Source organism: Tursiops truncatus, chromosome 3 (assembly GCF_011762595.2).
Source record: "Tursiops truncatus isolate mTurTru1 chromosome 3, mTurTru1.mat.Y, whole genome shotgun sequence".
NCBI classification, from domain to species: Eukaryota; Metazoa; Chordata; class Mammalia; order Artiodactyla; family Delphinidae; genus Tursiops; species Tursiops truncatus.
This window is the reverse complement of record NC_047036.1, coordinates 153,812,411-153,839,833: the sequence shown is the minus strand read 5'-3', so window position 1 is coordinate 153,839,833 and position 27,423 is coordinate 153,812,411. Positions and strand designations below refer to the sequence as shown.

Below are 27,423 nucleotides of genomic sequence, written 5' to 3'. Positions count from 1 at the left end.
TTATGTATTTTGGAAAATTTTTCGTACACTCACGCTTTCATCCCACCAAATATTTATTGAGCACTTACTATGTGCAAAGTACTCTACTAGGTACCAGAGATACAGTGGCAAGTGACACAGTTAAATGTCCCTGTGGCTGTGGAGCTGACGTTCTAGAGGAGTCAGATCAACCACCGACAAAGGAACAAGAAATTATCAGAGAGTGAATGGCGACCTTGAAGAAAACAAAATGGAGCAACTCAGTTCAGGGCCCGAGGGAGCATCACCACACAGGATGTCCCCACACTTGGGTCCTACCTGGGCACAACAGGAGCCAATGTGAAAAGACCAAAAGAAACAGCATCACTGTTCCTCCCCTGGGGAGTACGAGCATGTTCTGTCTCTGAAACACACACAAATGAACTTTGGGTATGTGATCTCCAAATCAGCCTTCCAAACACAAGTGGGTGAATAACACGCAACAACACAGTCTTTTAATTTTATTATTTATTTATTTTAATACAAAGCTTTGGCATTAGCAATTTTATGAAAAAATAAAATGTACTAAAAATAAATGCTTGTGTGGCATGATTGGTAAATGATGCACAAAAATAGGTTCTTTTTTCCCTCAAGGCAATCAGTCAGAAAGCATTCTTTTCCTTCTTCAAAACCATTCTACCCTATGGAATAAAAGGAAAAAAGAGAGGTCAAGAATTAGTTAACGGGTAGTTGTCAATGTTTTAAAATAACAGAGAAAGTAATCCTAACTGAATGGTGGCCTGGGGTTGTCCCCAAGTATTTCCCAGACCAATTGGGTAAAGCCAGTAAGTCACTAGCATTTTCCTGAACTCAGCAGCTATAGATCTGAGGTCAAGTGGCTCAGTCACTTAAAAGTGTGTTAGTACTTCCAAAAGGAAGGCAGGGAAAAGTACAGGTTAACAGCACTTTGTTTAAAAATGCAGGGACAACTGTGGTACAATTTACAACTTTTCCTGGTTTGAACACATGTTCTAAATGCTGAGTGCCCTGAAATCTGTAGCTGCTGTCTTTACAATATGCTCCTGCTTTATACCTCAAACAAATATGTCATTATTTATTTTGAAGTAAGATTTGAGGAGTACAGACTCCCAGGGATGTAAGGCTTTCTTACAGGAATTCCCCAGATTTTACGTGCGTGCGTGCGTGTGTGTGTGTGTGTGTCCCTAAATCAGGTGCCTGAAGGTACCTGACATCTTTGGAAGTTTCCTGCATTACCCTCAGGCTAATGCTGCCCCCTCTGCAGCCTGGCACTGTGGGACTGCCCTAGTTCCTGAACCCTTACAGAATCTGGTTCATTTCTATGGTTCCCACATCATATCTTCAATTCTGCTCTCTTTTTTCCCGGCAGAATTCCAGACCCATACTTCAAACCTCTTAATCTTTGGTCAACATACAACTCTCCAGCATCTCCTGTTTTATCTCCTCCCCATCATCCTGACTTTCTCCTTCAGCTCTGTATTTTCACCTAACCTACCTTCTTGCTTCCAGTCTCTACCATGAAAGCAACTTCTCAGCCATCAGCAATTTTCTTTTTGCTGAAAAGCCTTAGATATCACCTGCTAGTTACAAAAAAACAGTCCAAATTCTGTAGTCTGCCTACTGTCGCCACCACCTACAGCAGACACGTCAAACCACACAACTCCCTGAACCTGCTCTGCTTTTTCCCACCTTGTGCTTTAATTATGCCTGGCCTGATTTCTAAGTCACTCCCTCCAGGAAGCCTTTTTCAACTCCCTCAGGGCAAAAGTAGCAGTTCCCCTGTGTCTGTGTGATACTCCTGTCATCTTGTGCTGGGTCCGCAGGTACTCCCTGGCTCTTCCGTCACTTCAACCAGCACCGCAGTGCAGAGCACTGAGCAGTGCAGCCCCCTTCCCTTTCCCCAGGGCTCCTGCAGGGCAAGGCCTGGTGCCTCAAACACTGGGGAGATGGTGCCTAATGAATGAAAGGCTGGGTATGAAGGCCATTCACAGAAACTGCAAACAGGGCTCTACACTTGTTTATTGTAGGTCATATTTAAGACAACACATTGTTTTTATAACATTTCCTCTGAAAAACTGGATATAGGACTTTCAATGGGCAAATAAAGATTTTTAAGCTTACTTTTTTTTTCTGCCTAAGAAATTATAAACAACTATGCAGCCAAACATTAAAGGCACTTCTGAAAAGTGAAAGATTGACCACTGTCAAAGACAGAAGTCCAGTCAAGGCTTCTGCTGCTGTAATCTTTTTGTCACCATGTTTTTAGAAAACCAAATTTATCTTTTTCATCCGCATTATTTGGAGCCCTTAAATGGCTCTCTGGAGTAGTCAAAGACAAGCAGTGTAAAGGAAAGAGTTGGAACCAGAAATACTGGGCTTGAATCCCATGCCCTTCTTCCTATGGCATTTCTTGGGGGTCACTCAGCCCCTCTGGGCCTCAGGGTACTCCTCTGTGTATATATCTCAGGCTCAGAGTGGCTAAAAGAACTAAATACTAAGACAAAGAAGAGTATTCATGATCAAACTGGGGGCAAATCTTTGCTGGTATTGCTACAAAAAAGGCTGTCTCAGGAAAATAAACAATCAGAGATGTGTGCTAGTGTGAGCAAAAGTTTTTAGGTTGAAAACTAAAAATTCAAAAATCTTTAGATCAGTGTTTCTCAAACTGCAGGCTGTAACCTATTAATGGATCATAAAATCAATGCAGGAGTTCATGACCAACATTAACAACAACACAACAAAAAAGCACAGAGAAGAATAGATCAGAGAATACTGATGTAGTAAGGAAAATGTCTGTGGAACTTCTGTTTCAGTTATACATGTGGGGGCACGGTCAAAATATAAAATGTATTTCTTACAGTAGGAGATGGTTAAAAAAAGAGTTTTAAAAACATTGCTTTTGGACTTCCCTGGTGGCACAGTGGTTAAGAATCCACCTGCCAATGCAGGGGACATGGGTTCGAGCCCTGGTCTGGGAAGATCCCACATGCAGTGGAGCAACTAAGCCCGAGTGCTACAACTGCTGAGCATGCATGTGCTCTAGAGCCTGCGAGCCACAACTACTGAAGCTCACACACCTAGAGCCTGTGCTCCACAACAAGAGAAGCCACTGCAGTGAGAAGCCCGCACACTGCAACGAAGAGTAGCCCCCACTCACCACAACTAGAGAAAGCTGGCGCGCAGCAACAAAGACCCAACTCAGCCAAAAATAAATAAGTTAAAAACAAACAAACAAACAAAACATTGCTTTTGACCCTGAAGGTTCTAAAAGAGGCAGCCAGCAGAGACCCCTACCCCTCTCCTTGGGCTCTGATCTCTCCTAGGAAGGGACCATTTAGGACAGACAATTCAAGAGGAACTCTGAGAACTAGAAGGAGTCTTAGAACTTCTACCTGACGCAGGATCTGCCTCCAAACAGCTTAGCCTTGTAACTTCTGTCTGAATACGCAGGTCCCAGCAAGCTCATTAGCTTTCAACACAGCCCATGTCAGGGATGGACAATTCTGACTGGCAGGAAGTTCTTTCTTACATGAAATGGAAATCTACCTCCCTGTAGATATCTCCAGAGCTACACAGTAAGTATCACCCTCTGTATGCACTGGCTAGTCACCACAGGACCATTATGAGTATTAAATGGGGCAATGTGGGTAGTAACAGAGCCCAAAACAAGAGTAATTTCTTGGTAGGCATACAATAAACAGTAGCTGTTCTCATCTTTGGCGGTCCTCCAAATACCTGGGGACACCTCTTACATCACCCCAGTCTCCTCTAAGGTAAGCATCCCTAAGATAGAAATGATTACGTTTTCAGACTCTTTCATACTGAAATATGTCAACGTTCCTATTAAAGAGTCCGAGCAAAACAATTCAGAAATATTGAGTAGAGAGTAAAATAGAAACATCAGTTCCTTTGACCTGGCTTAAAAATTTCTACCACTAACCTCAGAGGAGGACAGCTCAAGGGGAACACTGGTGTGGACAACTGAAGCCCAATGACCTGCCGCAGAGCTAGGGCTTCTTGGTCTTCAGTTATGCTACAGGATTTCATATTTGTTCCAGTTATTTCATCAAGTTAACCACATCAGATTCATTTCCTCCTCCTGCGACTGTTCTGAATCTTGAATGCCTGGGCTACAATCCTCTGCAAATCTCAGAACATGATTTCTATGCATCAGAATCCAGGAACTAAGAAAGGGCTGTAGAGAATACCTAGCTGAACCTCCCATTTGACTCAAAATCTCTCCTACATCATCCACATATCTTATAACTTGTTCCTCAAATAAAAACAAATATTATTTTTCAAATAAACATTTACTTTTTTATGTTGAGGGAAAAATGGATTTATATAAATGTAAGCTGGTAAATGTTGGGATTTAACAAGGTTTGCTTGAATAATGAAGTAGAGCAGAAAACCTCCTCTGGGAACTGAAATTCAATAATGTTGCTTACTTAGGTACAACAAGTGTTAGGGAAGCTAATATGTATAAATATATTTAACTTACATTTATTTGCCTCTTTGACTACTATCCTGTTTAAATTTGCAAAGTCTCAAAATTCAGTAGATTTGTTTGTAGTCATGGTTGAGTACTTACATAAATAGTATTTCATCACGATAGAAGGGGGTGACCCCAGATACATGGACTTTTCATTGATCTCTGAGTTAGGCCCTGAGTGAACACGCAGAGCGTAGTGAGGGAGGCGGAGTGCTTTCACCCCTAGTGGAGCAGCAACCCATGGAGGCCTGGACCTGCCTGGGTTCCGCAGCCCTGCCTTTATATATGGCCAGTACTGCTTCATCTTGCCCACAGGGTTTCACCAGTGACTAGACTGGGTCAAGGTTTTATTGACATCACAATACAATCAGTGTAACACTGTCAGAAAAGTAAACTATAACAGTAGATAGAAAGCATAAGGTGGAATTTACTACTAATTTCCAGACAAATCATTAAAATGTGAAAAGATAGAATCTATTTATACAGAAGACTATCTTACAAATGGATGAGGTTACCCAGAAAATTGAAACAGAGCAATTAAATTGAAAAGGCAATCTCACTTTGATTGTAATTTTTTGGTAAAAGTTAAAAGGTAAGATAGATTTCAAAGACTTCATTAATGAAGAATAATTATAAATTTATCTGCTAAAATAAACTTTTCTCCGGAATTAAACCACACAGGAATTTTTCATCAACATTTTTGGGAAAGAGACATTGAGTAAGAGTGGCTATCTTTTTTTTTTTTTGGCTGCACTGCACGGCTTGTGGGATCTTAGTTCCCAGACCAAGGATCGAACCCAAGACCCTGGCAGTGGAAGTGCAGAGTGCTAACCATTGGACCACCAGGGAGTCCTGGCTATTATTTTTTTTATCCCCTACAATTAAAAGGGTCTTTAAAAAAATTAAGTAATTACAGTTACAAAAAAAATCAACACATAAAAGCACAACAGGAGAGCAAAACATCACCCAAAATTGTACTAAATTAAGATAATCACCATTAATATTTTGGTGACCATCCTTTCATGCATCCATATGTGTGTGTATACACACACACACACACACACTCTCTCTCTCTCTCTCTCTCTCTCTCTCTCTCTCTCTCTCTGTTTCTCTCTCTACATGGAATCATGGAAATTGTCCTTCAGAGTGGTTTTGACTGAAGGCACAGAAATAATAGTCAAATGAACAATTGTAGTATCAACCCTCTACAAAGGCTAATGGGAGAAGGGATGGACTAAGACATGGATCTAAGATCTATGACTTAGATTCTGAGTCATGCAGGCATTTATGAGCGGAACTCTAACTTACAATAGGTAACATGTCTATTGAGCATTCTCTAAAATATCTGATACATGGACTGAGCACCTGGCTGATTCTGAGTGGCAGTAAGGTGACTACTAAATTACTTAATAATTCTCTAAAAGTGCCCAGTGTGCAGCTACTTGCTGTGATTTGTTTTCACTCTTTTGTGAAATTTTAAAGAAGTGGGCTTACATTATCATCTAGTTTGATGGGTTGGTATGGGAGTAAACAAAAGAGGTGACTGCAGGTGAAATAAATATTTCTCTCCAAACTGAGGTTTGCATTACAGGTACTCATGAGCTCTTATGATTCGGTATTCTACTTCATGGAAGAAAATTAAATTCATTTGCCAAAGGATAAAGGCAGATGGCCATCTTATTCATAGAACTCTGAAAGAATTGCAGAGGAATTGTTTTGGCTAACATTTATTGAGCACTTATTATGTACGAGGCACTGTGCTAAGCACTTTATATGCTAATTCTCACAACAACCCTATGATGTACTCCTAACTTCTTGTTTTATGGATGACTAAAATAAGCTTCAGATAAATATAACTGCCTAGGTCTCACAAGAAAAATATGGAGGAGCAGGGAGTCAAGTCCAGGTATGCCTGCCTCCAGAATCTGGGCAATTAACATTGTGCTATGTTGAAGTAAAACTGCATCAGGTGGGCCCAACAGAAGCAGCTAGCTGTTGACCTGCTGGATGAGGCTGAGGCTATTTATCTGCAGGTTGAAGAATGCCAACTGACATGACATCCTCCCAATATATAATATGTCAAGGATGCCAAAGGGTACTTCTTACAAGTATCTAGCCAAAAGATCAGGTTAGAGGTAATACAATCATGTCACTGGAAGTGGAGGTTACTTGCCCATTGTTTCTCCAGTTGGACTATGAGTATTTAATTAAATCAATTAAATGAGCTTGGTTGGTTGTTATCAATCAATTAAAATGCCAGGACATAACTGAATATAGAGAGCACAGGAATTCTACCAATTCAGGTTCAAATTTGGGCAGTGTCCCAGGGATGCTTTCATCTTGAATTAGTTTTCATGAATACTCCTTAAAAGAAAGGACTGAATAGTATCCTACAGTAAATGCCAAAAATTTTAAGCAAAATAAATAAAGCCAATAAAACCTTTTCTTTATCTTACCCCCATGGAAAGCTACTCTTGGAAAACCATTGGATCAAAATGGACCTCAACTGTTACCCAGCCCAATTTTCCATCCTCTGAAAAACGTTTTACCGACAACAGCCTTGACAACACCCAGCTTCCTTCCGCCTGCATTCTTAGTCCTGAGCACTCCCTACCCCAACGGCAAACCATCTCACTGGTAAACAGCCTTGCTGACAGATGTTCTTCTTTTTACCAAGGCGAAATTTTGCCTTCCTGTAACCTACCCTTTGGTCCTCATTTTGTCCTATGGAAATATAGTTTATGCTTATTTTCTTTTTCTCCTGACAGTCTTTCTAATATTTGGAAGTCACAGGTCTTTCTGACTGCTTCTTTCTTGCAGGTTAAACATCCATGTTCCTTTGACCATAGGCCAGGGTGCCAGTACTCCACCAAAAGCTAAGTAGATAAGACTCCAGGTAAAGTCTGATAAGCACACATCGAAGTGGGGCTAATCCTGTCTATGATTAGGACACGGGCATTCTCCAAATACTACGACTGTATTGGTTCCCTTGGCATTTGTTCCATTGTTGATTTATTCTAAGCTTGTGGCTAATGAAAGCCCTGAGATCTTTTCTAAAGTGAGCAGTTGTTGCTGAGCAAGGTGAACTCCCAATCAGTGTTACTGTTCATGAAATAAACTATTTTCCTAGGTATGATCCCATCAGGATCAGTATGAAATTGGTAGAAGGCAATTCTCATGATCTTTATGAAAATTACATATTCTCTTGGGATCATCTGGCACATGCAATCCAAGAAACAATTGATTACTTACTCATTAGCATTCAAGCTAGCTGTGGCTCTGATGATCATGTAGCAGAGTGTGAGAGCACTGAGGAGGCCAAAACTGGCAATAATAAACCATTCTTCTGTTGACAAAGGAAAGGGAGGAAATCACTCTGGGGAGAAGGCTTATGTCAAATCGATGTCAACATTTCCCTCAAATGCAACGAAGCAGACGTCAACGGAGGTGTAAGCCAAGACTGGCCCAAGGAAGTGAAGCAGGAGGAGGTTTGCCAGAGAGCTACTAAGTGGAGAAGGTTAGTGGAAGTAGTGGTGAAAGCTGCAAGGAAAGCATGGCCCAAACATTTCTTCCAGTTAAAAGTCCTGAGGTTTGTGAGAAGTGTGGCCACCAAAAAGTATGTAGTAAAAAGATGTATATAAAATCGCACATGGACATAGGTTTTAAAAATTGTTAATTTAAATGACAGTAAAGTGGACTAGCCATACTTATAACCTTTCTTTCTTCATTTTGTCACTTCTGCATGGCTGTGTCCCTCATTCTTAAAGAAAGGCTTAGAAATATGGAGCAGTGGTTCCCAAAGATCTCGTGGGTACTCCAAGCAGTCTGTGGGCTGGCCTTCCATGGCATTCACATCTATATTCTTTTCGCTTATGAGTGGGTTTACTTATAGTCTTTATTTAAAAAGGACATCTTATTGGTGTCTCCTGCAAAGAAAAGAACTACCCTTCACAACCCCACTGCTGGGAAGCGGCACTGGCTGTTCTGGCTTTATTAAACAGAAGTAGAAAGGGTAGGTTATTCCAACTCTTGGCTCATCAAAGAGTTAAAAACCTCTGGTACACAGAACTCTAAAGGTTTTTATCTAGTTTCTCTCTAGATCCAGGAAATAGGTTAATATTTTCCCTTAAGTTTTCAAACTCTGTATCATCAAGGTAACATTCCAAAAACTGTACTTACTGAGAACCACAAAAATAACCTGAGAACCAATCTGACTTCCTAAAAAGTCTTAACTATATTTCCTAAAATATAAACAAACTAGGGCTGGTTTAACAAAGTGTCACACAGTGAAGTTCCCTATACATCTGCAATAATGCAGAGAAGAAATTTATACTTGGAATGCCAAATGTTTATATGCGAAAGCTTTGTATAACATGGGCGTTTCTTAATCTGGTTTTCATGAATCCTACATCTATGCAAAACTGTGTGTGCCTAGGAATTTTTCTAGAAAAAGGTTATTATACTTTCACTGAATTTTAAAGGTTGTGATCTTCAAAAGGTTAAGAAGAACTGTTCTTCAGGATTCCAGGATGCTGAGTTGTTCTATGCGCATTTCTCTGCCCACCTTGGTTTACATTATTAAAATGCACAGCAAACTCTTTCATTTTAGATAACAGTGCAGCCACTGCTTCTTGGAATACAAATTCCTCATCAATAGAGTGAATTTACAAGGTTTTTATTTAAGTCAAAATAAACATTGAAGAACCCATGCAAAATCCACCATTTTTACCCACATATATTTTAAGTTAGAAAAAATATATACTGGCATTTAAAAAAAATTAAGAGATGGCTGATAATCAATTTCAAGAAGCTTAACATAGCATTCTTTATTTTTTTCTTCTTAGACTTTTATACATGATAAGCAGACTAACTTTTAGAACTTCAATTATGTCTATGTTTCCAATTTGAATATAGCATCCATACATGCATGGCATTTCAGTTATAAAAATTAGTAACCAAAAAGAAGTAAACACTGTCGTAATAATACCCGACGGGCCCAGAGGTATTTTAGCACCAACCTACTGCAGCTGGGATCTTGGTCACCTCTGTTCTCCTCAGTGTGTAGTTAGCACAGTGCCTTGCAAACAGTGGATGCTGGTTGAACGCACTGTGGTTACTATGGCACTACAGAGCTTTGATGTTAAAGTAGAGGTAGCTTTGGTCTAATTTAACCGCATGAGTTTTATTTATTAACATGTACAAATTCTGCTGAAGGTGATTAATTTGATACATGAAGTAATATTTTTATCATCAAAACATAAGATTTTGAAAGGATATTTCTATATAAAATATAATGGGATCAGTACTTTATGTAGTAGTAGGTGCTCAATAAATGTCGATCAATGAAGGACCTACCAAAAACTCATTAGTAAACAGACGACCTTTGTCTCCTTTATTACTACTAGATCAATTTTTAAAAATCTAGCCCATAAAACCTAAATGTCAAAGCAGGACAACATGAAATGCTGTTAAAACAAACCATTGGTAAATGGTAAGAAATCAGTCAAATTGTATCAAAGAATAGTTTTACTTATTTTATAACTGAATGAAGTCTCCTTGAGTTTAGAAAATGAGAAAATAAAACTTGGGAAATCATTTTCTAACAATAATTTTTGGTTAGTTAAGATCACGTATACTTCAATTGAATAGACCACACAAGTCTTACTATTTAAGGGAAAACTCTTTTTAACAGCTTTATCCATTTTACTGACTCCCAGAGTTGAGAGGAGTCCCATTAGGGTTAGGGCTCGAAGCTATAGGTAAGCAACAGATATACTGAAAAAGGCAGCACCAGGGTGGTGACGAGGAAGATGGGGTGAAAGGTTGTTAGATGAAAGTAACACATAAAGAATGGATTGAAAACAGCTGGCTTGTTACGGGGTGAATGTCCACGAGGCCCACTCGCACGCCTGCCAGCCCACTCATACTTTGGCAAGGCCATCAAAACACTCAGCATTTTTTTTTCCTTCTCGTCAACAGTTCAACAATCATGACGTTCATAATTAGCCCAGAGCATATTTTAAAAGTAGATTACCTTTTGGGTCTTCTCACACTTCTTGTACAATTATACCAAAGAGGTAAGTGCTAAGACACCAAATTTCATAAAAGTGTAAAATAAAGTGAGCAGCAGCTGGCCATCTCAACTGAATTTTTAGGTTCAAATTCTGGATTAGTTTTTTACCAGGTTGCCTGCAGCCTAGGTACTAGAGACCACTGGTGCTCACAGTGCTCACTGAGATGCTGCTGACGTCCTACCTTACATCCCTGTCTGCAATGCAATCGTTTCAAATCAGGCTTATAAACAGCTATTAAGACAAACCTCTGATCAGCTAGTCATCAAATGGCAACTATTCCTATTAACTACACACAAGTACACAAGCTTCTCACTATAAAGGAAGTTTTGTTATTCCAAATATCTGTTTTAACAAAAGTAACCATTACTTTCTCAGTTACAGACTAAGTCACTGTCCCTGGTGATTGCCTCAACTCTCCACCACACATCAAATACCAGCAGCAAATCTGTCCTGTGCCCTGGGCACAGGTCCCACTTACTTGTTACTGCGATGTTGATCTCTCCTGTTCTAGGAGTGAGATCCCCATCCTGAGGAAGAGGCGAGATCCCCGAAGTTCGAAGTGGCTCGAGGCCAAGGGAGTTGTCACTGGCGAGGTCACCTAGGGCTGATCTTCGGTTAACTGCTTGGGTTCTGGTGAGCCTTTCCATATCAAATGCTACGTTATCAGTACATGGCAAATTTGGCTGCAAAATATTTCCAGATTAAAAGTACTTGTAAGATTAACAAATCGTTTTATACAATTCTAAATGTTTGACATCCTGTTGCAAAGACTTTACCAAGTTTTTTCCAGGTGATTTCCTCTCATTTCTCTCCCCATCTACACCTTCCACTCTAATTCCAAGAATTTTTATTTAAAAGAAACAGATGATTTCTTCCACAAAATGGTACTAAGGAAAGCCAAAATCCATTGCAGAACTGAGAAAATTGAACACTTCATCTTTATAAAGTGACAACCTTTTGTGGACATGGCTCACAGGCAGAAGGATTATTATAAAGCTGACAAACAGTGCAGTGTATCACTGGCTCGTATGTTAATACAGGTAACATAAAATATCCTTTCACCCTATTAACTTCTCTGTAATACCCCCATCTATCTGCTAGTCAGTTTTTAAATATCTTCTATCTTTAAACATAAGTAAAGCATACAACCAAGAGCAGATCAACATTGAAAAGACTTTTGAACTCTAAGAAAACTATGTTTCAAAACCTAAGCATTGGGACTTCCCTGGGGCCACCGTGGTTAAGACTCTGCGCTCCCAATGCAGGGGGCCTGGGTTTGATTCCTGGTACGGGAACTAGATCCCACATGCATGTCGCAACTAAGAGTTCGCATGCCACAACTAAGGAGCCCGCCTGTCACAACTAAGACCCAGTGCAACAACAACAACAAAAAAAACCTAAGCATCTAATGCTGAAGAAGAGGTACAGAGCTGCTGTGGGGTCAAAGCCTACCAGCTAAAAAGTGGATATGAAAGGCCAGGGATGCTGCTAGACAGTCTCAAGGACGGCCCTCACCAGAAGGAATTACCTAGGCCAGTGTCAGTGGTGAAGAGGTGAAGAAACTACAACATCACTGATGTGATCTCTGGAGATGGAGGATAAATGGGGCATCACTATCTAACTAGATTACATCTAAACTGTCATCTGATAACATATTTCAAATAGGACTACTTAGATCTGTAAAGCTAAAACAAGGAATTCATCTGTTGGGTCAAAATAAACTTTCCTCTCTATATGGAGATTATTCATTCACTCTTTTGTGAGACCAGAAAGTATTTCACTTTCCTCTAAAAAGCAATAATCCTGGACATACACTTCTCTTAAGGAAGGAACTGCAGGAAGTCTCCAAGGTCCTCAGTTAGTCAGTGCTGACTCTCCTGGCCAGGGCTGAAGTGCCCTATGTGGCCGGCACCCAACCAAAACCCCTGCCCAGCTGTCAAAGGTCTGCCCAGGGCTGGCACTGCCCACCTTCACTGACTGCAATTACCATCGCCCAGGAGAGCAAAGCCAAATTTAAGAGGAAGGAACATAAGTGATGACATAGTTTTATACCATGCTGAATGCAGAAAAAATTACTATTGGACCAGAGTTAAAAGTCTACATTCTATTCCTTAAAAAAAAAAAATATTGGAATAGAGGAAAATCACGTCCTTCTCTCTACCTCAGTTCTTCATCACACATCCACCACCCAACAGAAGCAGGCTGTAAAGTGGACTAGCACAGTTCTTTATCTGCTCTTCCAGAAGTTCCCTGAGGTGGGCTGGACTTTAAGTAATGTGGGAAAAAAGGCAGTGTTGGACTAACAGGATTATCTGGCAGAGAAAGCCAGTGTTTTCTTGTGAGACTTTTAACCATCCACTTGTGCTATGTTATGTTATGCTTAGAGATAACACTACACAAAGGTATTAACAAAATAGGAAACATACCACAATTCCCAGGGCCTTCAAAATATTAAGTTTGCACATAGGACAGGTACAATGTTCACTAAGCCAGGGATCCACGCAGGATTTGTGGAAAACATGCCTATAAAAAAAATGGAGAATTATATCACAAATTATATACTAAAAAACTCCTAGGCCAAAATGTAAAGAAATGGAATTTTTAGTTAGTCTGTTTGGTACCAAGAGACAAATATTGGGGATGTATTAAAATTGAGCTGGCATTTGTGGAAATTGAGCTGGATTTGTGGAAAACATGCCTATAAAAAAAATGGAGAATTATATCACAAATTATATACTAAAAAACTCCTAGGCCAAAATGTAAAGAAATGGAATTTTTAGTTAGTCTGTTTGGTACCAAGAGACAGATATTGGGGATGTATTAAAATTGAGCTGGCAATCTGAATCCAATCTTGTATGTTGATAGCTGAATGAGCTGGCAAGCTGAATCCAATCTTGTATGTTGATAGCACTGTATAATGAGTACTGATACGTAGTATTTGGCTGTTTGGTGTTTTTACTCCACCAAATTCCAAAAAAGATTTGAGGAAAAGTAGGAAATTTATTAACAATGAAGATAATGAATTATACGTTATAAATCAGTTGTTTTCAATAATATCTAAAGTAGAAATAGAATTTCAAGAAAATATTAACCAGAAGTTAAAATGAAGAGTTCTCTATATAATTAGTTTCATGGACCTCTGTTTAAATGTCATTTAAAATATTATTTAAAAAGACTTCTAAGCAACCCAGGTTAAATGTTTGTAAAGTTATAAACATTGGGTGGTTGGAAATATTTTTAGGGATGCTCTGTGCTTAAGGATCAGATAACATTTAGTAGCAATTTCCAGTTGAAATGCTGAAGGGAGAGAGAGGATGGGTGATTTTCTCTCTTATTCCAGAAAGCAGAAAGTCACATCCTTGTGACTGGAAATAAATCATGGACGGTTTTGCATTCTTGAAAAAGATGCCTGTGTCCTTTGGAAAGGAGAAAAGATTGTGAAGGAGCTGTTGACATCATTTCTCAAGCTCAAGTACCTCTCCATGGTAGCTCTGAGAACCTGAAATGAGGCCACACGGAAGCCCCAGAGTCCTGGCCAAGCAGAGGCAGGGGCAGGTGCCAGGACAGATGTTCTGGGCACCTTTGGAAGCACTATAATCAGAGTGTTCAGATAAGCCAGAATAAATTTTGAGAAAGATATCAAATTGAACCATGGTTTGCCTTTTAAACTTTGTTAATGTATAATTTATATATAACTTATAAGCAGTTATATACACCTGTTTTAAAATGAAGTTTTGATTTTAAAAAGTAGGAGATCTAGAAAACTCACTTTTAAAATTGGGATTTGGAAGAAACATTCATGCTTACAGCTTCAACCCAAACAACCTAACATCACTTGGTAGCCTTGTACCCATTTCTTTGGGGTAAGAATAAAAATCTTGACAATTAAATATATTCATCTAGTCTGAAATTTACAGATAATGCAATGAACCAGAACCTCATCAGTCTTGGAGGCTTTTATTTAAAACTGAGGGTTTTTACTTAAGAGATGAAAGTCATCAAACCATAGGCAAGACCTAAATTCATTCAGTATACACAATGCACTGTCACGTCTGTTTCCTGTTCCTTGCATCCAAGTATGAGTGTACTCCAAAAGGGAGATGAAGGCTCCTTACCACAGGGTTCCACCGAGGGCGTGTTCTCAGATGTGGGGTTTACTCTCCAGCAGCTGTGAACTGTGCCAGTGCTGGCTGTGGCCTAACAAAGACTAGAACAAGACCTCTAGTCCTTTTTGAAGATACATACCCTTTAGGTCTGACATAAACGACAGATTCTCCCCCTTGCAAGGGTGCATCTGCCTAATATATGGCATACTTTTTGAAAGGCCTATGGACCACTGAGGGTTTGGTTAGTGTTGGGTGGCCGGGAAGGTTCTCTAAGCCAGTTCTATGTAGTGTGGACAATGGACTTTGGCCAGCTGGCAGGTGACAGAAGAGATAAGGTTTTGTGATCTCTGATGCAGCTGCTTTGGTGTGGGGCAGCTGACTTGAGCCGGCTGTTTGTGGGGACCTTGGTTTAAGCCAGCAGCGGTGGCCTGGCTTTCACCTTCCCACTCTTACCAGCGTTTTTGCTTTCCCCTTTTCTTATTGTCTGGTCTTTTCTATTACTGGTTATTCAGAAAGGAACAAAATGGTATAATCCTATATTTAATTTTTAAAGCTGCATAAGTTGAGTGTTCTCTATTTATCTGTCCCTTTAACCTTAGTTATAAATGGATTTCTCTTATGTTGGGGTTCTTAATTGTTTCCTTGTAGGTTTGCTGATCTAAAAGAAGGTATCTGGTCCCCTGCTGTGGGGCACTGTAATGAAGGAAAACAAAGACTAACTGGTTTTCTAGGGACAAGCTGAGAAAGAAAGCCTCCCCTCCTTAGCTAACTCAAAATCACAAAGAAATATTTTCTTTCATAAAAAAATAACTTTTCCTTTTGACTATCTGTTTACCCCATGGCTTTCCTACCCCCTGTCCCCAGCCCAGCCAGTGATCCGTCCCTCCCTCCCTCCCACACTCCCTCCTCCATCTGTGCTGTCTTTCCAGGTTCCCAACAGTCCAGCTCCTGCACCTGGCCCAGAGACCATCAGTCCGATTCCCACAGCACATCTCCCTCTTCTGAAAACAAAACCCGACAATGTCTGTCTTCACCTACTGGCCCTTCTGACACATGCCTATCACTCTGCTTCAGGTCACTGACAGAACTGTGGTGAAGAGCTGCCCTGTACTCATTGCTTCTTTGTCACCCATCCTTTTTACCTCTTGCTTCTATCTTCTCAGGTCTACTGTTTTACCAAACTCCACATGGCCTTCCCTTCCTCCTAGGGAAAGTTCTGCTACTACAACACTCTAAGCCTTGACAAACTGCCCTTTCTGACTCCCAGCTGTCTCATCTGAACACTGCGGGTGTGGGTCGCAGTGGGGAAGGTTGCCTGCCATCTATCTTGTGAAGCTGTTTGGAGCAGTAAGTGAAAAACTTAGAAAAGGCACCAAGGACATGCAGATGAAAGGTGTCATTAAACATACATTCAGGCAAAGTAATGTCAACATTTCACATGATATCCTGATACGTGGTCAGAACACTTGAGTGTGCCTCAGGTCCCAGCATGGCCAGCACCAGAGTGACCTCTTACAAGCTTGCAGACATACCACAAGCATGCATAGACACCTCAGAGGGCGGCAGCTGGGGCCAGCCGGACCTTGAAAAGAAGCCCCCTTCTCATTTTTATAGAAGACTTGAATAATAAAAATGCACATAAAAGCAGAAAAGGGTCCAACATATTTAGGGCTGAGTGGTGTACGGGAATGGAAAGCAGGTGATGTGCTGAGGAACAGTGAAACGTGAAAAGGATAAGCGTATCAGAGCTTCAACAAAAGTCCTTTATTCCTATTAGAAATACTTTGGGATACAGAATGTGAAGTGTATAGAACATAAAAGGAACCAAACCAATAATACTGAAATACGATGCTTTCCCACTCTCCCACTTCCCACGTACACCATAAGCTAGAGTGATCAGAACAACGGCTGGGGGTGGGGTGAGGAGTCTACACTGAGGGTGAGTTGTTTTCACAGTTCTGCAGCCTCTTGGTGCCGTGCAAGAACCTGGCAAATATAAAAGGATCCAGGATTATTAAAGGTCAGAGGAAAGAACTCTTTTCCCTGAACTGGGACTGGCAGCAGACAATGTTGAAACAGGCCCTCCCTCTGAGGAGGGGGCATCACGGTAATGCCTCTGCCAGCAGCCAGATGACTGACCCATCTTAGCTCCCGAAGTGCCATCTTAGACATACGGTTATCTAAGCTGCAGAACTCTACTTCTGAAAAGTATTTTTAACCACTAAACATTTTGTGGCTGACCTTTAAATAAAAGAGGCCTAAATAAAGTGCCAGTTTTCCAGTTTCTAAGATGTGTTGGCTAACATCCAAAGGATGATCAACTGTAATCAACTGCCACAAGTATGAGGTCCCAAAGCAATGCCAACTGCCATCTGTCCACAGTAAATTAACATGACAGAAGGTAAAAAGTAAAGGTCATGCAACAAAAAGCCAGCAATCCATGAGAGGTTTGCTATCTACAGAAAGTCTTAGTTCAGTCTCGAGATAGGCTTGTTAAAAGGAAGGACAGACAAAGGCATCTGAGCTTTTCTTCTCCCCTTACTCAGGGGAAGAAGGGACAGTGAGTGCAGATGCTTTCCAGAGTCTGGCTGTAAAGGGGAGAAGCTGTAGAGTGGTACAGCTTTGGAGATGGGTTTGAAAGAGAATTATAAAAACTGGATAGAAAATGCTTGAGCATGATGAAATGCTGGTGGGTAGAGACAGAAACAACAAAAACTGGAGGGAGCAGATAGTCAATACAGCAAGGTCCCCAAGGAAGGGAAGGTGTTGGCACACAGAGGCCTAGGTTGAAAGAGCACATTAGAACCAAGGAGGCTGTCCTCTCCATCCTAATGGGAGGGAAGGCTGCAAGGGTGGGTGTGGAGGCAGGTACGCATGAAGGCTTGGGGACAGCAGGCTGGGAGAATTTCGGCTGTCTAACAGCCATTATTTTCTGTGAGATTTATGGTGAAGTTACCCGATGAGAGTGAGGAATAAAGGGATGAGTTAGGGTGTTTAAGGAGAATGAATACACCTGGATGTGCTGCTTGAGGAGTAGGGAGAAATGACCAGGGAAAGAGAGGGGCTCCGGGCAGTGCCCCCGGCCCAGCTGGAGGGCTGGTTGGAGCCCCACGGGAGGCAGGGAGGTAGCAGAGCTGTCTGGCAACCAGAGCTAAAGGAAGACATAGCAGAGTCACACCTCGGCTCAGTTTTAAAGACCTATAGACAAAAGAGGAAGGGCAGGGTATCTCAGGCAGAGGGAAAAAAGCAAGTAGCGGCACTAGAGTTAATTCAAAGGTACTTGAGAGGAATCCACTGGAAAACAGAGGCTTGGAGAAGATAAAGATGAGTAAAGATGAATAAAGTAAAGATGAATATTTGTGTTGAGCCATCCTCTAGGTCAGTGGTTCTCAACCGGAGACATCTGTGGTTGTCAGAACTGTGTGCAGGGGGTGCTATTGGCGCCTAGTGAGTGGAGCCAAAGATACGGCTAAATAACCCACAATGCACAGGCAGCACCCCAACCTGCCCAACAAAGAATTATCTGGTTCCAAATGTCCACAGTGCCCAGGTGGAGAGACCCTGCTCTAGGTCAAAAGTTGTCAACTTGGGTCATACAAAATGTTGCTTGATGTGCAAAGTTAGTCTTTACTGCACCTGAGAATCATGCTGTTGTCACCATTTCAGTTAGGTGAAATGTTTTGCTGAGGAGGCTGTGCAACACAGAGAAAGCTACAACCTGCTTCAAAGCAAAAGGGGAAGTCGGGGCAGTGGGCATGTATAGTCTAGACAAGGATCAAAGGACAACCAAGTGAGCAGTGACCTAATTACAGGTGCATAGAAATGCTGTTAAGTTTGCCAAATTCTCATACTGGAAAGCAGACCACAAACACAAAGGTTGAGACCCCTCCTCTGGTGGAAGGTGCAGCCATAGAAATGGCTGAGATCAAGCAAAGCTCTAGACTTCAATAGATGGTATGGAGAGATTGGGAAGATGGCGGAAGAGTAAGACGGGGAGATCACCTTCCTCCCCACAAATACACCAGAAATACATCTACACGTGGAACAACTCCTACAGAACACCTACTGAACACTGGCAGAAGACCTCAGACCTCCCAAAAGGCAAGAAACTCCCCACGTACCTGGGTAGGGCAAAAAAAAAAATAATAAACAGAGACAAAAGAATAGGGACGGGACCTGCACCAGTGGGAGGGAGCTGTGAAGGAGGAAAAGTTTCCATACACTAGGAAGCCCCTTTGCGGGCGGAGACTGCGGGTGGCGGAGGCGGGGAGCTTCGGTGCCGCGGAAGAGAGCACAGCAACAGGGGTGCGGAGGGCAAAGTGGTGAGATTCCCTCACAGAGGATCGGTGCCGACCAGCACTCACCAGCCCGAGAGGCTTGTCTGCTCACCCGCCGGGGCGGGCGGGGCTGGGAGCTGAGGCTGGGCTTTGGTCGGAGCGCAGGGAGAGCGTGAACACAGCCCGCAGGGGGTTAGTGCACCATGGTTAGCCGGGAAGGAGTCCGGGGAAAAGTCTGCACCTGCCGAAGAGGCAAGAGACTTTTTCTTCCCTCTTTGTTTCCTGGTGCGCGAGGAGAGGGGATTAAGAGCGCTGCTTAAAGGAGCTCCAGAGACGGGCACGAGCCGCGGCTAACAGCGCGGACCCCAGAGACGGGCATGAGACGCTAAGGCTGCTGCTGCCGCCACCAAGAAGCCTGTGTGCGAGCACAGGTCACTATCCACACCTCCCTTCTGGGGAGCCTGTGCAGCCCGCCACTGCTAGGGTCCCGGGATCCAGGGACAACTTCCCCGGGATAATGCACGGCGTGCCTCAGGCTGGTGCAACGTTCCGGCGGCCTCTGCCGCCGCAGGCTCGCCCCGCATCCGCACCCCTCCCTCCCCCTGGCCTGAGTGAGCCAGAGCCCCCGAAGCAGCTGCTCCTTTAACCCCGTCCTGTCTGAGCGGAGAACAGATGCCCTCCGGCGACCTACACGCAGAGGCAGGGCCAAATCCAAAGCTGAGCCCCGGGAGCTGTGAGAACAAAGAAGAGAAAGGGAAATCTCTCCCAGCAGCCTCAGAAGCAGCGGATTAAAGCTCCACAATCAACTTGATGTACCCTGCATCTGTGGAATACATGAATAGACAACGAATCATCCCAAATTGAGGAGGTGGACTTTGAGAGCAAGATTTACTATTTTTTCCCCTTTTCCTCTTTTTGTGAGTGTGTATGTGTATGCTTCTATGTGAGAATTTGTCTGTATAGCTTTGCTGTCACCATTTGTCCTAGGGTTCTATCTGTCCGCTTTTTCCTTAAAAAATTTTTTTCTTAATAATTATTTTTTATTTTAATAACGTTATTTTATTTTATTGTACTTGATTTTATTTTATCCTCTTTCCTCTTTCTTTCTTTTCCTTCTTTCTTCCTTCCTTCCCTGCTTCCTTCCTTCCCTCCTTCCTTTCTTTCCTCTTTCTTTCTTCCTTTCTCTCTCCCTCCCTCTCTCCCTCTCTCTCTCTCTTTCTACTTTTTCTCCCTTTTATTCTGAGCCGTGTGGATGAAAGGCTCTTGGTGCTGCAGCCAGGAGTCAGTGCTGTGCCTCTGAGGTGGGAGAGCCAACTTCAGGACACTGGTCCACAAGAGACCTCCCAGCTCCACATAATATCAAACGGCAAAAATCTCCCAGAGATCTCCATCTCAACACCAGCACCCAGCTTCACTCAACGACCAGCAAGCTACAGTGCTGGACACTCTATGCCAAGCAACTAGCAAGACAGGAACACAACCCCACCCATTAGCAGAGAGGCTGCCTAAAATCATAATAAGTTCACAGACACCCCAAAACACACCACCAGACGTGGACCTGCCCCCCAGAAAGACAAGATCCAGCCTCATCCACCAGAACACAGGCACTAGTCCCCTCCACCAGGAAGCCTATACAACCGTCTGAAACAACTTTAGCCACTGGGGACAGACACCAAAAACAACGGGAACTACGAACCTGCAGCCTGCAAAAAGGAGACCCCAAACACAGTAAGATAAGCAAATTGAGAAGACAGAAAAACACACAGCAGATGAAGGAGCAAGATAAAAACCCACCAGACCTAACAAATGAAGAGGAAATAGGCAGTCTACCTGAAAAAGAATTCAGAATGATGATAGTAAAGATGATCCAAAATTGTGGAAATAGAATAGAGAAAATGCAAGAAACATTTAACAAGGACCTAGAAGAACTAAAGGTGAAACAAGCAACGACGAACAACACAATAAATGAAATTAAAAATACTCTAGATGGGATCAATAGCAGAATAACTGAGGCAGAAGAAAGGATAAGTGACCTGGAAGATAAAATAGTGGAAATAACTACTGCAGAGCAGAATAAAGAAAAAAGAATGAAAAGAACTTAAGGACAGTCTCAGAGACCTCTGGGACAACATTAAATGCACCAACATTCGAATTATAGGGGTTCCAGAAGAAGAAGAGAAAAAGAAAGGGACTGAGAAAATATTTGAAGAGATTATAGTTGAAAACTTCCCTAATATGGGAGAGGAAATAGTTAATCAAGTCCAGGAAGCACAGAGAGTCCCATACAGGATAAATCCAAGGAGAAACACGCCAAGACACATATTAATCAAACTGTCAAAAATTAAATACAAAGAAAACATATTAAAAGCAGCAAGGGTAAAACAACAAATAACACACAAGGGAATCCCCATAAGGTTAACAGCTGATCTTTCAGCAGAAACTCTGCAAGCCAGATGGGACTGGCAGGACATATTTAAAGTGATGAAGGAGAAAAACCTACAACCAAGATTACTCTACCCCGCAAGGATCTCATTCAGATTCGATGGAGAAATTAAAATCTTTACAGACAAGCAAAAGCTGAGAGAGTTCAGCACCACCAACCAGCTTTACAACAAATGCAAAAGGACCTTCTCTAGGCAAGAAACACAAGAGAAGGAAAAGACCTACAATAACAAACCCAAAACAATTAAGAAGATGGGAATAGGAAAATACATATTGATAATTACCTTAAATGTTAATGGATTACATGCTCCCACCAAAAGACACAGACTGGCTGAATGGATACAAAAGCAAGACCCATATATATGCTGTCTACAAGAGACCCACTTCAGACTCAGAGACACACACAGACTGAAAGTGAGGGGATGGAAAAAGATATTCCATGCAAATGGAATCCAAAAGAAAGCTGGAGTAGCAATTCTCATATCAGACGAAATAGACTTTGAAATAAAGACTATCAGAAGAGACAAAGAAGGACACTACATAATGATCAAGGGATCAATCCAAGAAGATGATATAACAATTGTAAATATTTATGCACCCAACATAGGAGCACCTCATTACATAAGGCAAATACTAACAGCCAGAAAAAGGGAAATCGAGAGTAACACATTCATAGTAGGGGACTTTAACACCCCACTTTCACCAATGGACAGTTCATCCAAAATGAAAATAAATAAGGAAACACAAGCTTTAAACGATACATTAAACAAAATGGACTTAATTGATATTTATAGGACATTCCATCCAAAAACAACAGAATACACATTTTTCTCAAGTGCTCATGGAACATTCTCCAGGATAGATCGTATCTTGGGTCACAAATCAAGCCTTGGTAAATTTAAGAAAATTGAAATTGTATCAAGTATCTTTTCCGACCACCACGCTATGAGACTAGATATCAATTACAGGAAAAGAACTGTAAAAAATACAAACACATGGAGGCTAAACAATACACAACTTAATAACGAAGTGATCACTAAAGAAATCAAAGAGGAAATCAAAAAATACCTAGAAACAAATGACAATGGAGACACGACGACCCAAAACCTATGGGATGCAGCAAAAGCAGTTCTAAGAGGGAAGTTTATAGCAATACAATCCTACCTTAAGAAACAGGAAACATCTCGAATAAACAACCTAACCTTGCACCTAAAGCAATTAGAGAAAGAAGAACAAAAAAACCCCAAAGTTAGCAGAAGGAAAGAAATCATAAAGATCAGATCAGAAATAAATGAAAAAGAAATGAAGGAAATGACAGCAAAGATCAATAAAACTAAAAGCTGGTTCTTTGAGAAGATAAACAAAATTGATAAACCATTAGCCAGACTCATCAAAAAAAAAGGGAGTAGACTCAAATCAACAGAATTAGAAATGAAAAAGGAGAAGTAACAACTGACACTGCAGAAATACAAAAGATCATGAGAGATTACTACAAGCAACTCTATGCCAATAAAATGGACAACCTGGAAGAAATGGACAAATGCTTAGAAAAGCACAACCTGCCAAGACTGAATCAAGAAGAAATAGAAAATATGAACAGACCAATCACAAGCACTGAAATTGAAATATGATTAAAAATCTTCCAACAGACAAAAGCCCAGGACCAGATGGCTTCACAGGCGAATTCTATCAAACATTTAGAGAAGAGCTAACACCTATCCTTCTCAAACTCTTCCAAAATATAGCAGAGGGAGGAACACTCCCAAACTCATTCTATGAGGCCACCATCACCCTGATACCAAAACCAGACAAGGATGTCATAAAGAAAGAAAACTACAGGCCCATATCACTGATTAATATAGATGCAAAATTCCTCAATAAAATACTAGCCAACAGAATCCAATAGCACATTAAAAGGATCATACACCGTGATCAAGTGGGGTTTATTCTAGGAATGCAAGGATTCTTCAATATACGCAAATTAATCAACGTGATACACCATATTAACAAACTGAAGGAGAAAAACCATATGGTCATCTCAATAGATGCAGAGAAAGCTTTTGACAAAATTCAACACCCATTTATGATAAAAATCCTGCAGAAAGTAGGCATAGAGGGAACGTTCCTCAACATAATAAAGGCCATATATGACAAACCCACAGCCAACATCGTCCTCAATGGTGAAAAACTGAAAGCATTTCCACTAAGATCAGGAACAAGACAAGGTTGCCCACTCTCACCACTCTTATTCAACATAGTTTTGGAAGTTTTAGCCACAGCAAGCAGAGAAGAAAAGGAAATAAAAGGAATCCAAATCGGAAAAGAAGAAGTAAAGCTGTCACTGTTTGCAGATGACATGATACTTTACATAGAGAATCCTAAAGATGCCACCAGAAAACTACTAGAGCTAATCAATGAATTTGGTAAAGTAGCAGGATACAAAATTAATGCACAGAAATCTCTCGCATTCCTATACACTAATGATGAAAAATCTGAAAGTGAAATCAAGAAAACACTCCCATTTACCGTTGCAACAAAAAGAATAAAATATCTAGGAATAAACCTACCTAAGGAGACAAAAGACCTGTATGCAGAAAATTATAAGACACTGATGAAAGAAATTAAAGATGATACAAATAGATGGAGAGATATACCATGTTCTTGGATTGGAAGAATCAACATTGTGAAAATGACTCTACTACCCAAAGCAATCTACAGATTCAATGCAATCCCTATCAAACTACCACTGGCAGTTTTCACAAAACTAGAACAAAAAATTTCACAATTTGTATAGAAACACAAAAGACCCCGAATAGCCAAAGCAATCTTGAGAACGAAAAATGGAGCTGGAGGAATCAGGCTCCCTGACTTCAGACTATACTACAAAGCTACAGTATGGTGCTGGCACAAAAACAGAAATATAGATCAATGCAACAGGATAGAAAGCCCAGAGATAAACCCACGCACATATGGTCACCTTATCTTTGATAAAGGAGGCAGGAATGTACAGTGGAGAAAGGACAGCCTCTTCAATAAGTGGTGCTGGGAAAACTGGACAGGTACATGTAAAAGTATGAGATTAGATCACTCCTTAACACCATACACAAAAATAAGCTCAAAATGGATTAAAGACCTAAATGTAAGGCCAGACACTATAAAACTCTTAGAGGAAAACATAGGCAGAACACTCTATGACATAAATCACAGCAAGATCCTTTTTGACCCACCTCCCAGAGAAATGGAAATAAAAACAAAAATAAACAAATGGGACCTAATGAAACTTCAAAGCTTTTGCACAGCAAAGGAAACCATAAACAAGACCAAAAGACAAACCTCAGAATGGGAGAAAATATTTGCAAATGAAGCAACTGACAAAGGGTTAATCTCCAAAATTTACAAGCAGCTCATGCAGCTCAATAACAAAAAAACAAACAACCCAATCCAAAAATGGGCAGAAGACCTAAATAGACGTTTCTCCAAAGAAGATATACAGACTGCCAACAAACACATGAAAGAATGCTCAACATCATTAATCATTAGAGAAATGCAAATCAAAACTTCAATGAGATATCATCTCACATCAGTCAGAATGGCCATTATCAAAAAATCTAGAAAGAATAATTGCTGGAGAGGGTGTGGAGAAAAGGGAACACTCTTGCACTGTGGTGGGAATGTGAGTTGGTACAGCCACTATGGAGAACAGTATGGAGGTTCCTTAAAAATCTACAAACAGAACTACCATATGACCCAGCAATCCCACTACTGGGCATATACCCTGAGAAAACCATAATTCAAAAAGAGTCATGTACCAAAATGTTCATTGCAGCTCTACTTACAATAGTCCAGAGATGGAAACAACCTAAGTGTCCATCGTCGGATGAATGGATAAAGAAGATGTGGCACATATATACAATGGAATATTACTCAGCCATAAAAAGAAACGAAATTGAGCTATTTGCAATGAGGTGGATGGACTTAGAGTCTGTGATACAGAGTGAAGTAAGTCAGAAAGAGAAAGACAAATACCGTATGCTAACACATATATATGGAATCTAAGAAAAAAAAATGTCATGAAGAACCTAGGGGTAAGACAGGAATAGACACAGACCTACTACAGAATGGACTTGAGGATATGGGGAGGGGGAAGGGTAAGCTGTGACAAAGCGAGAGAGAGGCATGGACATATATACACTACCAAACGTAAAAGAGCTAGCTAGTGGGAAGCAGCCGCATAGCACAGGGAGATCAGCTCGGTGCTTTGTGACCACCTACAGGGGTGGGATAGGGAGGGTCAGAGGGAGGGAGGTGCAAGAGGGAAGAGAGATGGGAACATATGTATATGTATAACTGATTCACTTTGTTATAAAGCAGAAACTAGCACAACACTGTAAAGCAATTATACTACAATAAAGATGTAAAAAAAAAAATAGATGGTATGGTCTTGCAGCATCAGAATCACCCAGGTACTTAATAAAAACAAACATGCCCAGGGCTCCCCTCAGGATTTGTTTCTGAAAGCTCCCCACTGATTCTGATTTTTGGAAGAAAAAAAGAGAAATAAGAATGAAACTCTTGAAAAAGCCAATGCTTGAGGGACAGAGAGAAAATGGAGCAAACTTCCCAGCATAATCTATTTTCAGCTGAGGCTCCCCTGAGGAAAACAGTGTCACCTTATTAATAACCATCAGTGGTTTTGGAAGCTTTCGTTCTTAGGTCTCAGATGGTCCCAAGGGCCCCTGGACTGAGATACGAAGCCAGAGAATTTTGAAAGACTCGGCTTCTTCCTGGCTATTCCAGTGTCAAAAGAAATCTGTGCAGGTAAAAACAATTTTTAAAAGCAAGTAAGAGCTGATTATGCTTTATAATGTATCATACTAATCTTTCCCCTGATCTGCATAGTTGACCTTTGAACAACCTAGGGGTGGGGTGGGGTTAGAGGTGTTGATGCCCCCATGCAGCTGATAATCCACATATAACTTTACAGTCAGCCCTCCGTATCCGCAGTTCTGCACATTCAACCAATTGCTGATCATGTAGTACTGCAGTATTTACTACTGAAATAGGTGGACCGGTGCAGTTCAAACCCGAGTTGTACAGGGTCAACTGTATTTGTATGTGTATTTCCTTTAGCCTCATGTTTTTATACTGGAAAAACTGTAATTACATAGTTTAATTTTCTATAGCACAGGTTAAATTTAGTTTTACAGATTTCCCTTTATATGTAAACTAAATGATTTGACTTCCTGAATCTTCGTTTTCTGTTTCAGTATATGGAATTATTCTTAAGTTTTGATTAAAAAAAACCAGATCTTTCTAGGCTCAAAATATATAACTTTGTGAATAAGTAAACTAACACCAGTAGCCTCATGGAGACAACTACTACTAATTATTCTATTCATTCACATGTTCCATATAATTAGAAGGTAGGAGTTATGTGGATGTCTTTTAAAAGAGAAGGGAGAAGGAAAAGTCTTTTGATTTTAGGCTCCTCAGTAGGTGACCTCATATTTTTCCAGTCAATGCTCAGAATTGTGTATCTTAGTGTCTCATACTCCCTAGCTTGGCATAGCACCATGGTAGAAATCCACACACTCTTTTTAGGGCACCAGAGTATAGGTGAACATCCTCCTTTTGGAGGGAGGCATGTGGCCCTACATAAAGAGCAGAAATAATACAGAGGCACACCTTTATATTGGCTCTGCCATTTCTGACTTGTGTGACCCTGGCAGCTCTACTATTGACTTTGCCATCCCTTACTGGACAATGGGGAGAGAGTAGATGTAAACTGCACAGAGCAGAGTACCTGACGTGGGGCAGGCACACAGCACATACCAGTCCTCCCCACTTTACACAGCCAAGGCTCAAAAAAAGATTTAATCCAAGTCCTAGAGTTCTGGTACCCAGCACCAAGTGAACACTGCTGAGGCTTTATCAGAGAGCCTAGTGATGTACTCTGATTTAAGAAGGAGAGGAACAGTGGCTAGTTCTGAAAACCACAGAAGTTACAGAAATAAAAATTCTTGACCTTAATGTTT

At 41.1% G+C, this 27,423-nt stretch overlaps 1 protein-coding gene across 2 annotated transcripts in view; it reads right to left on the bottom strand.

Moving 5' to 3' along the window:
• Positions 1-471: 471 nt before the first annotated feature.
• Positions 472-27,423, bottom strand: part of RNF130 (ring finger protein 130) — a 108,012-nt gene continuing 81,060 nt past the window's right edge. Inside the window, exons 6-9 of one of the 2 annotated variants that reach the window (XM_019937443.3) lie at positions 12,990-13,086; positions 11,042-11,246; positions 7,742-7,835; positions 472-659 (exon numbers count right to left, since the gene is read on the bottom strand). In XM_019937443.3, the coding sequence (XP_019793002.1) occupies positions 644-659; positions 7,742-7,835; positions 11,042-11,246; positions 12,990-13,086 (412 nt within the window). In that variant the 3' untranslated portion in view covers positions 472-643. The remainder of the gene's footprint in view (positions 660-7,741; positions 7,836-11,041; positions 11,247-12,989; positions 13,087-27,423) is intronic. The other variant, XM_073802888.1, reaches the window with a different exon arrangement.